At 38.6% G+C, this 13915-nt stretch overlaps 1 protein-coding gene across 7 annotated transcripts in view; it reads left to right on the forward strand.

Moving 5' to 3' along the window:
- Positions 1-13304, forward strand: part of DGKB (diacylglycerol kinase beta) — a 327502-nt gene extending 314198 nt beyond the window's left edge. For all 7 annotated transcript variants that reach the window (XM_054991403.1, XM_054991404.1, XM_054991407.1 and 4 more), the window contains 3 exons: positions 5695-5815; positions 7798-7858; positions 13197-13304. In XM_054991403.1, coding sequence (XP_054847378.1) covers positions 5695-5815; positions 7798-7858; positions 13197-13304 — 290 coding nt within the window. The remainder of the gene's footprint in view (positions 1-5694; positions 5816-7797; positions 7859-13196) is intronic.
- Positions 13305-13915: the final 611 nt, after the last annotated feature.

Below are 13915 nucleotides of genomic sequence, written 5' to 3' on the forward strand. Positions count from 1 at the left end.
TTTCTAAGGGCTCTCTGGCCATACACCATATCTTCAACCCCTGTGCTATATTTTAACAGGAACCCAAAGTTGTTACTTATTTTCTTTCCAGTGTCATGATTACAATGTTTTAATTACATTTAGGCAGCCATGTCTTCTCTTCTTTCCAAAGACAAACTGCCAACAGAGAGAGATTTACCACTGACCAATGATGTTTTTTATGTAAATGTATTTGACTAAGTGCAGCAACTTCAGAGTCTAATAGAGTCTTTCAGTCTCTTGCCAGGTCTGCAATATTTATATATGACCAAGATAAATTGGATATTTACTAAACTGCTCCATTATAGAGAAACAATTCTCCTTGTGTAAATCATCATTTCTAATCATGGTAGTACTGGGTTCCCCTCCACCTCTGCCCTTCTTTATTTTCTTTGATTTATAGTAACAGAGACATCTTTGAAATATGATATTTTACCAAATAGTGCAATGGTAGGGCAATGCCCAATAGCATAGACTTCTGAAGATCTCCAAACAAAGATGATGTTGCAGAGATTTCACTTTGTCTCTTTAATTGTTCAAGCAGCCTGACAGGAGGAAATGGAAGGGAAATCTCTCTGGTGACTTTATTCCCCCTCCCCTTTTGCACATACTTTGAAAATGAGTGCAAAGGGTCAGATGCCCCCTCTGTGTGCAATTCACAAGCAGCTGACATCAGCAGTCACTCATGAGAGCTAGCCTTGTTTACTGATGGTGCTAATCTGAAGAGACGCGTGAAGTAGTTTGGTTTGTGGAAGAGGGCAGAAGTGGCATGGTACTATGCAAACATTCCCACACAGTCTGAAAGGTCATTCATACAGAAAACAAGTGAAAGTCTTCATGTTGTGTATAAAGTTCAGGGTAGAACAAACAGACTCTCAAGAACCCAAGGGCAATGGTCATAAAATAAGGCTCAATTGCTGTCTTCATTGAGTTGTTGTAAAAACAATGCAGTTTGGACATGTACCCCAAGAGAGAGAGTTGTGTGAGCTAACTTTTAATCTGTTTGTTTTGCATTTTGTGTATGAAAACACACTACATTTTGAGCTTTACAGTAGTGGAATGTGAAACATTTTGGAGTAAAAGGTGGGAAACAGTGGGGTGCCAAAAGTAAGATTTGGAGTCATTTCTAAGATTTTAATCAGACTCTTTAAAATCAAATGTAAAGCAAATTGTAGGACTCAGTCTGAAAATTGATTCCAATTGTTTCAATGAGAAACACATTTTGTATGTAACTCATTTCATACTCACACATATACACACCCAATTGTGACCCTCACTCAAGGGACCCTTCCTCTCAAATGTCAGGCAGAAAGGACAAAGCATCCCCTTTCTGTAGGCAATTAAAACGATCACTTATCAGAGCCCAGGCAGACAGACAGGAATAGGCATTGGAGTGGACTTTTCACTCTTTTCCTGGGAATCGTAATTGGTTAATGGATATGAGGTCTGTATGGGTGAGGAGAATATACCTAGAGCCAAACTACAAGTGACACCTTACACAGGTTGGACATTTATCAGCTTACCTCAAATTTTGATGGGAAATGTAGGCATCCTGGTTTTACAGCTTGGCTCTCCATTACAGCTGCAAGACCAGGATGCCTACATTTCCCATCAAAACTTGAGGGAAGCTGACAAGTGTCCAACCTGTGTCAGGTGTCACTTGTAGCTTGGCTCCTAGTCGATGTATTATACTGCTGCCCTCGGTTTCTTTCAGCATTTTTCTGCCATCCTGACTGACTTCTCATATAGGGGTCTGGTTAGAAGAAAATAAGCTTCAAAATAAGACATGGAATAGGTCAGTCACTCCTTCTGACCAGTGTCTTTTAATTTTGTTAAAAATAGGCCTCATATGACTTTGTTTATAAAAGGATGGGAGGAGGTTTCTGCATTTTACCTGAAGGAGGCTTTGTTTGTTTATTTAAAACATCTGTATGCTACCTTTCTGCCCAAATAGGGTCCCAAAGGTGGCTTTAATAGGTGAGTGCAGGGAGAAGTGTTTATATCGGAAAATACAGTTACTTAGTATTTTTACATGAAATTATAGATGTAGAGACATACCAGAGAACCAACAGTTTTCTCTCACATAATTAGATGTTGTGATCCTTTCTTATCAGTGATTTCTCTCATCTCATCTGGTTTGGTATGTATGCATCTCTACAGTTCAAGAACAAAGCTGTAGCCCCTGCCACTGTGCCCCCACCCCTGTCTGCAGAGCAGGTGAGCAGGAGAAGAGTAAGCCTCTGTGTCTATCCCTTAGAGTCTCTATAGCCTTACCTAACTGCCAGTGAGTACAAGCAAAAAATTTGCCTCTCTCATTATTCTTGATCTTGTTATGATGTTTCATGCCAAGTATCTATGTAAAAATTTTCCACATTGTTTTTTGAATGATCACGGGTTTAGCTCAAGCTGCCCTTATAGGTAGTCTGGTCCAAAGAAGAGCAAGGGTTTTTTTTCTGCCTTTCTAAATTCCAAGCTCAGAGAATGGCCAAATAGCTATTCTTATGATGATGGATGCAGCCCAAGAAGAAAAAAAAGACCCAGAGGAGGTTATAGTCAGAGAGCCCATAAGCAATGAGGACCAACCCAAAATATTCCAGCTTTTCCGTTTTCTACCAGGGGAATTTCTTTTGGGAGGGGTTTTGAGAGCTGTTGAGAAGAAGAAGCTCTCTCCTTTAAAAAGGAGAACAGAATATTCTTTTGGAGCAGTCATGTTATGGGCTCAGATGTAAACACATAGGCACATGAACTAAAAAGAGATGGATGGCAAGTTAGAGGAAGAAGGTAGCAAGGGAATTGTTTGATTCTAAGTTATGCTGGTCAATGACCGTAATAAACACTGATTGATTGAAACAAAAAGGTAACAAGGGTATGATCAGAGCCTGAACAACGAATCTGGAACTATTAACATATTTAGCCTATCTCTTTATCTTCATAGGGATTCATTTTAGATCTTGGAAAAGAGTATTGTAGTTTATGTATATTTAATTTTCCTGTGCTCAGATTCCATTCAACTGTATGATTTTACTTGCTGTAGCTAATGATTCATTACAAAACTAAAGGCAAACATTTCTTTTTACTGAAACTGGAGTTGTTTGGTCTTTACAACCACATATTAAGCCTAACCTTGACTAATGCTTGCCAAGAGAGAAGCAAGGAGAGCCTGCCTAGTTGGGAATCTCTCTAACAAGTGAGAGTTCCAAAGTTTTCTTTCCTCTCCGTGGTGGTTAGGAGAGAGATTTGATGGTTTAGATTTGGACACAAGACAGTGACTACCAGACTGCAGTACTTCAACTTGCCTGCCAGTGGTAGTGGAGAGTATATGTTATTTGTGCAACAGGATGTTTGGGTTCCAGCTGGACAGGAGAACTCCTTAAAGGCCAGCTGACTAAATTCCTTATTTTCCATAGTAAAAAGGATTCCGGTCAGGCCCATTGTACCACACTCTCCATGCTTTACAAACAGGTGACTGATGTTATGAAAACTGACCATGTGCACAATGCGTGCAGTCCCAATCCATGCCAATCTCCACACAGATTCCTGCTTCAACAAGCACAGAGAGTCTTTGCTGGGCCAGAATGCATATTTCCTTTATGATAACTTTTTTGCTGAAGTTCTGTCATTACTTCAATAACTATATATGGTTTGCTGATCCTCCTTAGGACTGAGTGGTGATTGTTCAGAAGAAATTATAAGGATATTGATTCCACTGATTTCCTTCATCAGATACACAATAAATCAGTCCCATTTTTCACTGAAGTGAAGAGAAATACTCTCACTATCAGAGATTTTTCACTTACACTAAAAATTGAGTGGTTTTAGATATGCAAATACCAGTCCACTTTCTTAAACCCTGTGCTAATTTATATATATAAAGACAAATGTCCTCCTGACTGTCTCATCAACACCCAGCCCAAACCCCTGGACCTAGAAACATGAAATTTGGAGAGAACATTCCTTTCATGATATAAATACCCACTAAGAAGGGATTTTAAGAAATTCGCCCTCTAAGGGAGTATAAAGAGGTAATGTGTTTTCCCAAAGGAATACAGCTTCCCTGTGTGGCTGGCAGGCTGCTGCCTGCTTGCACCCCTGCCCACTGCTAGCTCAGCCACTCTTCCCTGATTAGGCCAGCCTTTCAAGTTCATTTGCATATGTGGGCTGATTGGGGCTCACAACATTCCAGACCTCATCCCTTCAACATGCTTTGCTTTATTCAAACACCTTTGTGAAGCTCAGGTACTATGCTATTATACTACAAAACCAACTTAAAAAAAACTCACCACAAATGTTACATACCCATCAGTATCATAATGGGATTTAACGTAGTTAAATACCGTAGCAAAGTGCAGGTATCAAGCTAGTCTTATCTATACATAATGCAAGGTATTGATCATTTATAGATAACAAGGAGCCTCTTTTTATCATACCTAGTAGAATATCTTCTAGGGAAAGGGATTCTAAAAACCAGTATGAAGGAAGAGGCATTTAAGTATAATCCAGAACAGAAATAAAATGTTTCTGTTCCTTATCCATCTGTTCTTGGCAGCATATCTGAAGCAAAATTTGAATAATGAAATAAATGTGTTCGATTTTATTTCTTTTTTTAAGGTTCACTTGTATTCTTCAGATTCAAGACGGGTAGCTATGTTTCTCTGTTGTTGCAAACAGAGGTTTCTGACACCATCATTGTCCCTGTCACATGGGATTTATTTATTTAGCTAGTTCATTTCTTGCAGAGTCTCAAGATGGGTCACAAAATTAAACAACCAATAATGAAATAAAAAACAAATGCAGCAAAAAAAATCCCAATGCTTACAATAAAATCTATCTTTAAAATTATTTTTTAAAAAAACTTGGCACAAATTCCACTGATCACAGCACAGTTTACTTTTGAATTGACAATCATAGAATCAGACTACAATTCTAAGCAAAATCCTGAGGGAGAAAGCCTCATTTTACTCATGGAGAATTACTACTATATAGAGATGCTTAGGGTTGCAGGGTTGCAGCTGTATGCACACTTAGTTGGAAGTAAATCCTATTGCCCACTTGACTTTCTTCTGTGTGGCCATATTTAGAAGAGTACATTCCATTCCCTGCCACATGTGAAGAGGAGAGTGCAGTCCCAAAAAGGCACCGAAAAAACAGAAGCCAAAGAGCTTGCAATCATTTTGAAAACAGAGGTGTCTGGAAGCCGCCAGCATTTAGTGAGTGGACCATCCTTTTAAGGGCGTGTGGAAAGGGCTCACCTCCAGCATACCTGAGCTCAGAGTCTCCATAAGTCTCAGTAGCCATTCAGCAAACATCCCTGCTAATTAAGTATTAATGGCTTGCCGCAGCCTCCACCAGTCAAAGAGTCTTTGGATGCTGCTGTTGTAGCCTAGGCGTTTGTGGGAACTGCATACTGAGCATGCCAGAGATTTGCAGGTGGCAGGCTACACTGGGAGACATTAGCCCAGCATGTTTATGGATTGCACTTAACAGATAAAGATTGTTCTTTGCAATTTTATCTTGTTTTACCAGATTTAAAGGAAATCGGGATGTATACGCTTTTTTACCTTGATATGATTTATGCTATTGGAAAGAAGAGGAGAATAATATGAGGAGTCTCTATTGACAGCCAAGCATGCTTGATCACTTCTAATTCCAGCATAACCATGATCCATTATATTTCAGATCTGAGTGATCAGCTGGTGGAAGTGGTTGGTTTGGAGGGAGCCATGGAGATGGGTCAAATATATACAGGATTGAAAAGCGCTGGGAGACGTCTTGCTCAGTGTGCATCTGTTGTCATCAGGTAGGAACCTTATTGCAGGTATGCAGTCATGCATTTCATGGCCAAATTAAATGTTATCCATTTGTAATATGGCACTTATATAGTCCCCTTAAATGTGGACCTATAGGAATGAAAGCTGGTACACATGCTTAGGCCACAACTTTACATTTCAAGTCTTTACTTTCAAGGTTCATCACCTACATCCATTTCCAAAGGGGCGAGAAAATATATAAAACACAATGGTTTGGATAAAGTAACTTCCTTGCACTAAATGAAAAGTCTTCTCTTAACAGAAGATGTTTTACTCAGATGGAAGAAAACAGCTCACTTAGCAGGAGAGAGTCATTGGTTCCCACCCACCATCATGTAATTTGAAAGATATTGGGATGATTATGAAAATTATGTTTGTTCAGGATTAAGGCTATCATACTTTGGACACATCATGAGAAGACAAGATTCTCTATAAAAGTCAATAATGCTAGGAAAAGTGGAAGGCAGTAGGAAAAGAGGAAGACCTAAAATGAGATGGCTTGACTCAATAATGGAAGCCGCGCCCTCCAGTTTGCACAGGATCTGAGCAAGTCTGTTAATGATAGGACCATTTTGGAGGTCTCTCATTCATAGGATCACCATCGGTCGGAGGTGACTTGACAGCACATAACATGCACACACAGGACAAATATTTTGCATTTCAAGAACAGCCCACATCTTGATCCCCTTGAAGACAGCCAGTATAGTGCAGTGATTAGAGTGTTGAAATAGGATCTGGGTTATTGTGGGGACAAAGTGGAGAAGGGAAGAATGTGGTATACCACTTTGGGTTCCCATTAGGAAGAAAAAAATGAGTTTAAATTAAATAAATAAGACAAAACTGATGCCATTGTACCTTGGTCACATCACAAGAAGACAAAACTCACTAGAAAAGGCAATAATTCTAGGAAAGGCGAAAAGAAGTAGGGAAAGAAGACCCCAGACAAGATGACTTGACTCAATAAAGGAAGCCACATCCTCCAGTTTGCAAGATCTGAGCAAGGCTGTTAATGATAATTCATAGAGTTTCCATAAGTCAGAAGTGACTTGACAGCACATAACACACACACACAGATGAAAGTTGGTGTGCATGAGATTAGGGTATAATTAAATCATTTCATGTGCAAACCCAAGCAAAACCTCTGCACCTGTTATCGAGATTACTAGGTGTGAACAAGGCCGCTCAAGCGCTATGCTCTACTGCTGTGCAATTTTTAATGTTTTCAAATAGCAGCCTGAGGAGAAGAGAATTGTTTTATGAATAATTTTAAAAATTTCATTGCCCTATTATGGTGTTCTTGGAATTTGAAGATCCAGACTGGAGGGACCTGATGACTATATGGACATACCATTTTTGCCATCAGATGTGAAACAGAAACCTTGCCTACAAATGAACTCAAATAAATAAAAATGTAACACTAGTATTACTCTAGTAGTTTGTCCTGAGTCTTTATTTACACATCCAGCCCTATTTGTGCACCCAGGTGATTGCTTTTAGATATGATGATGTCAGCACATGTTGTGTTCACCATGTTATAAACTGATCACGTGATTATCCCAATGCATGTCTGCCAGTAATGAGTCAGCAAGTCATTTCTCAGCTGACTATGGACATGCTGGTTCTCACAGAATGAAGAGCTGTTGAAATATTTGGATGACCAGTCCACCATATGGCTAACTGGCTAACATTAACTTCACCATATCAAAAAAGGGCTGAAACTAGTTTGTCAGTATGCCTTATGTTTTCCAAAGTTTTTAATTTAGTTGGGGACTTATTTTGGATTTCAGTACAGACATACATAGTATGTATTATTGGGAGTTAATATGCATTTCTACATGTATGTAGTAGAAGGTGTTAATAGAAGATATGCATGTGAATTAAGGCAACTCAGGGAGAGAGGGTAGAGATTCTGTCAGTTCAGAATGCACACTATTTTTTCCAAATAGTGTTATTATTTAATTTTTTTTTCTAGGACCAGCAAATCTCTGCCTATGCAGATTGATGGGGAACCATGGATGCAAACACCTTGTACAGTAAGTACGCCACAATTGTGTGTGAAACAAAGCTGGTCAAAACAATGATGATAAATGTATCAAAATGTTTTGTTGTATTGCATTTGTTATGAAGTGAATGTCACACTATCTCCTTAAACTTGTGGTGGCATCACTATAGGTTCTGTGATTAAAGAACTTGGCTGTAATTCTGACCTCTTATGACCACATTTAAGTATAATCTCACAATGTAGTATTATGTACAACTGCATTCAGGACTTACTTTGTATGAACTCCATATGCATATGCTTTCCTTCCTAAACATAATGTGCTCAAAATATTTGGCTATTTCTGGACCATTAGAAAGACTGTAACAGGCACTAGTAGAATATTCAAAGTAATTTATTCATGATGCAGAGGTGAGTGGGAGGAGATAATGTCTCGCTCTCACTTGTTGTAATCACTTGAGAAGGAACAAGGAAAAGTACATTGAGTCTCCTAGTATTAGGACCCTTTCACACATTATACGGGACAACCATTAAATGTACTTGCCATTAAATGTACTCTTAACGGATAAATATAGCCAATTGCCACACCACCTCTATTCACGTCTTGCCTTGAAAATTCTATGGGATCACACCAGTAAGTCAGCTGCAACTTGATGATACTTTTATACACAGGGCCGGCGGGCCTATTGAGGCCAGGTAGGCGGTGGCCACAGGCGCGGGGTGCCGGAGGGAGCGCCGGAGGAGGTGCGGCGGGCGGGAGCGCACGCCACAAAGCACCAGCCTCCTCTCCCTCCCACCCCGCGCCGCTGCCGCCGCCAGCACAAGCCCCTGGCCAGGCGCAGCCACCGCGGGCAGGCATCTGCGGCGGCGCAGGCAACCCAGCGGGAGAGCTCGGAGGCCGCCCGCCGCAGCAATCGGGCCAGCGGCAGCGCGTGTGCTCCTGTGATGATGTCACGCGTGACATCATCACGCAGGCTGGTGCGCGCACGCTTGTGCGTGCATGGGGGCGCCCGGCCGGCCACGAGCGTGGTAAACCCTTGCGCCGCCCCTGTTTATACACACAGAGGCCAAGTGCAAATGTAACATGTAGTTAGCCCATAGTTAAAATAGCTGAAACACCCTATTGAACTTTCCAAATCAAAACTATATGAAAGTGTGCTCAGTGGGGTAGGACTAGGATTCAGCCCTAGGCAGAATGGCTTACAGTAATAACATAATAACATTTGATTTATATATCGCCCTTCAGGACAACTTAACACCCCCTCAGAGTGGTTTACAAAGTATGTTATTTTTGTCCCCACAACAATCACCCTGTGAGGTGGGTGGGGCTGAGAAAGTTCTAGAGAGCTGTGACTGATCCAAGGTCACCCAGCTGGCTTCAAGTGGAAGAGTGGGGAATCAAACCCAGTTCTCCAGATTAGACTCCTGCCTCTCTTAACCACTACATCAAACTGGTAGAACAATGGTTAAGTAATTAATATATAAACGCATATCTATCTTAATTTTTAAAAACTTAATCTCGTTTGTGTATATGAGACCTGCCACACTACTGTTCAGTTGGCCATTATTTTTGTGTTCCCCACAACACTGTGCCTAAATTATTTTTGTTTACCTATGCATAATGTTTCTTAATTTCACAACAGAGCTATGTCTTGTTAAAACTGACAATGCAATTTACTGCATGTGTGCTTTCTGCACCTTAGACAACTATGCTGAGATGTAATGCATCTATCCTTCCAGTTCAGATTGTTAAGAAAAGAACTAGTTATGACTAATTGCCAATTAATTTGTAGTGGTTTAAGTGTGGGGGAAGGGAAGAAACACTTGCACCTACTAATTAAAATTTAAAATATTCCAAAGTGTCATCTTAGGTGTCTGTGGAATACCTAATTTCCATCTTGGTTCTGTGCTGGATCCTGTAACAATCCTGAGTTTGACAGCTCTATTACTTTAAAGGCTCAGCAATACTTATTAGTACAAAACATGCGAAAGTGCCATTAATCATTTATTTTAATTTTGCAGCTCTGTCATTTTCTCAGTATGTTTAAAAATTATGATGACACTGCCATGTTTTTCCAACCTACCTGTGTGAAGGGGAAACGGATCACACTACTTAGGACTGATACTAGAGTATATTATTAGAGCTTAATTAATGCCAAACTAATTAGATTTAATTTCAGACGGTGCAATGATCCTGCTAAGAAACTATCACATAAATCTATATTTAATATCGTTAGGTTGAATCATAGAACAGGGCCATAGAACACAAGCACAGAGAGAGAGATGCTAATGTGATATAAAACTTATTGTGAATTCTCCAAAGGCTTGGTCTATGCTTAATTCTCTGTCATTGATCCTAAGGCCCTAGAATTATGCTGCTCTGCCATATAAATGCCCCACTCTTACATCTGGGGACTGCTTAAATATCTGGAAGATTTTTAAAAGTTTTCTTCCCTGTGTGTCATGTTCATGGCAGTCTGTCAAACCATTGTAGTTGTTGTGTTTTAATCTAGCCGTCTGTTCAGATGGTTTGGGGGCCATACGGAAAGATGGTATTTCCACTGGCATCTGGGCCAAGATCTTCAAAGCATGCAAAGGGTGTATTCTCTTCTAACCACAAATTCTGTCCAGTTCTGTACACACCACTTATCTGTGTACCTACAATGTGCAAAGAGGACAGGTTGAGACAGTGCCCTCTGTCCCCACTCCCTCACACAGATGATCAGCCTAACATAAGAATGAAGTGTATACATGGCTTCTTCCATCTGACCAGCAACAAAAAGTTGTGTGGATGGAACCCACATGTAGACACTGTGCCAAGGTAAGGCTATGCACATGTAAGTGGGGAGTGAGGTTAATGGGAGAGTGCAACTCTCCACCTATGCATGTCTTGTTAAAGAGAAAGAAACAATCCAGATCTGTGTGTTAATAATAGAATTTATGTTTTATCTCTAGGATTTTCTTTTCTATTTATGCAACTATTTTGTTGTCAGTTAAAGGCATCACATTCAATTATGGTTAAGCAAGCTAAATGTGCTGTCTCGTTGACAAACTATGGTATTTCAATCAGCCACCAAACTAGAAGCAAAAATTGTGGTTTGAAGTGATTTGCAAGCCGTAGTTCATTGTTTGGTTTGATGTCTGATTTGACAAACTATAGTTAACCACTTCATTGAAAACCTAGAGCACTGACCTGCTGGAAATGAATGCATATCAGTGGCTCTGAACATAGTTTCTTTGTACATTTGTCTGGTAGCATTTTAAAGATTAAAATATTGGGCATAAGATTTTGTGAACTAGAGTCCCCTTCTTCAAATGCATGAGTTATTATACTCCTTTGGCAGAGAGACACTCACACCAACATCCAAGAAAAAGGGTTTTTTTATTATCAGGGGGCCAAAAGCCAAGGATTCCTAGACATAGATATATTACATTACATTACAATGAACAAATGAAAACAAGATCCAGTTAAAAATTATCCAGTTAAATGGGATGGACAACTCCAAGAAATATTGTTTGTAGCATATTGCTAGGTCTTTCGTAAAGAAACATGTTGCCACCAGTCCTTTATACCCAAATTTTAACCTTAATGAAATTTGTATATCTTATAAACTCAATCTAATATTAATTAGAATACCATAAAATCCAACATTAGACAACACCATAGGGTAATGCATACAAGTCCCAAGATGCAGTACAGGTGTTGCTCCATTGAAGAAAAAGCTGAGATTCCAGAGGAGTTAAATGAAACCCATTTACCCTGTTGAGGTTTTTATATGTCTATTACCTTTGATCATAAAGTAAATTTCCACCCCAAGAAGCAGCCTATTCTATATTTTAATGAGACTTTCCACTTGGTGTACATTTTTTTTGTTTCATTACTATTAGTGAATGACAAGTGAAGGATATTCATTTTAGTTTTAAAATGTCAGGTATGCACTTTAAGAGATATATTTTTGCCGTTTTTAATGAGGAGGTGTTTCTTTTTGAAAGAAATACTCATTTGTGATGTGGATACTATGCAGATGACAACTGATATTTAATAAGTGATGGTTCTTGTATTAGTCGTAGTTCACTAAAGAAAATGTCTCAGATAGCTTTTGAAAAACTGTTAGCGTCACTAGCCCAAAGGCAAGATGTGACCTTTTTATTACATAATGAGAATCATTTATTATCTTACAATGTATCTTAAAGTCACAGACAAAATGCCACTTTGATAATTGCTTTCAATTAGCTTTGAGCATAGCATACATTCATAAAATGTCTTCTCTAATTTAGACTTGAATTAGAGAAAATTGGAGGCATAATCTACGTTAAGGTTGTCTCATTTAAGGTGATTTCTAGTTTTATATCAAAGAAATCAAAATGGGTAGCTATAAAGCAGTATTTCACAGTGGTTTAAACAGGTCTTTCAATATTTGATTTGATTCTACTATCAATTAATTAACAAATTAGAACGCCACTTCGTCATTCTTGACCTTTTTAATACGCGAGCTTTTGACTTGAGTTCTTAATGGTTATTTTGAAATTAAGCATTGAAGTTCATGTTAAGGTGCAATGAACAATGTGATTAGGAGAAATATAAATAAGGCATGTTACTATAATAAAAGTGTCTGATTTAATACTCGATATGTTACAAAGTTCATTATTCTGCTGATCCACTGACTGTAAACCATATGTTGAAACAGCTTCTACTCCCTTCATGCTGTCTTGGGGATAGCTCAACAGGCTATATGGGGAGAAAAAACTCACATCTGGAGTGGGTAACACATATGGGACTGCATGCAGTACCCTACTATGCAAGAGCATAGTTCTCGGACATCATGAACTCAGCAGCTGCAGGCATACACAGAGTCCTGTGCCATTTAAGGTTCCATGGACGGTATACATATTTTACTACTGTTTGGTTTGTTTCTTTGACAGCAGTGTCAACATGTCCTTGATTTACAAATATACAGATCATAAATATATAACCAAACCAAGATTTGTTTGCAACATTAATTATTACAAAAATTTCTATATTATTAGAATTATATACAGCACTGAGGCTATAACTACAGTATTTACCCAAAAAGGAAGAGTAATGTTTTTTTTTTCCAAGTATGATGTCAAAAAAGATGGGGTTGTCTCTCATTCACATACAAGTTACAAGTATGTACAATCATTTAAAAAAACTTTTAGTGTATAACTTTTTGTAGGTGGAAGATGACGTTTGGGTAAATAAGAAATTGAACTTTTTCACATACTTTGATATTTTAAGTAACTGATTCAACAGAACATAGTTTGATACCTTCTTTTCAAAAAGTATTTAAAGTTTATAAACTACAATTCATACTATAGCAAATAATTTCCATTCTTTTCTTTCTCACCAGATAAAAATTACGCACAAGAATCAAGCTCCTATACTGATGGGACCCCCTCCAAAAACTGGCCTATTCTCTTCCATCATTAAAAAAACAAGGAACCACAGCAAAGAATAAGCTTCTGCAGTTAAATGCATAAAAAATCAAATTAGCAAGGATTTGGAATGTGTATACTGGAAATCTTTCAAGGGTTTTAAAATGTTCTCTCTACTGCATAATCATGGAATCTGGAGTAACAGTTTCTGTGACTAAGCTAATATACAGTGATGCTATTAGAATAATTTATTGCCACAGTTTTGTGGGCATTTTGCATGAAGAAAGCTAATGTTTACATAAAGTGATAAAGTATATTTTTGTTGCATGCATTACCATTACTAATTTATAGGTTAAATATGTTGTGGAATGGAACAATTCAACACCATTGGAAATGTGATTTTCATGGGATGTGGGCCTCAACCTCCTTACTTCAGATTGTTCTTTCAGATAACATTTCTACTACAGACCTGTTCTAAAGAATGCAGCCCAACGTTTACATGATCTTGGTTTGATTCCTTTTCTGCTTAATGCCAGCAAACAGCTAACACTCCATCCTAGTGTTGGAAAAATATTTCCTATATACCGTTGGTACCTAGTTGCCTCTCTTAGAGCTAACCATCTTCTTATCAATGTGGATGTGATTTAGCATTTTAAGTCCTGAAACATGAAAGATTTCTTTTACTTTGTTCTTT

Source organism: Eublepharis macularius, chromosome 11, assembly GCF_028583425.1.
Source record: "Eublepharis macularius isolate TG4126 chromosome 11, MPM_Emac_v1.0, whole genome shotgun sequence".
Classification (NCBI taxonomy): domain Eukaryota; kingdom Metazoa; phylum Chordata; class Lepidosauria; order Squamata; family Eublepharidae; genus Eublepharis; species Eublepharis macularius.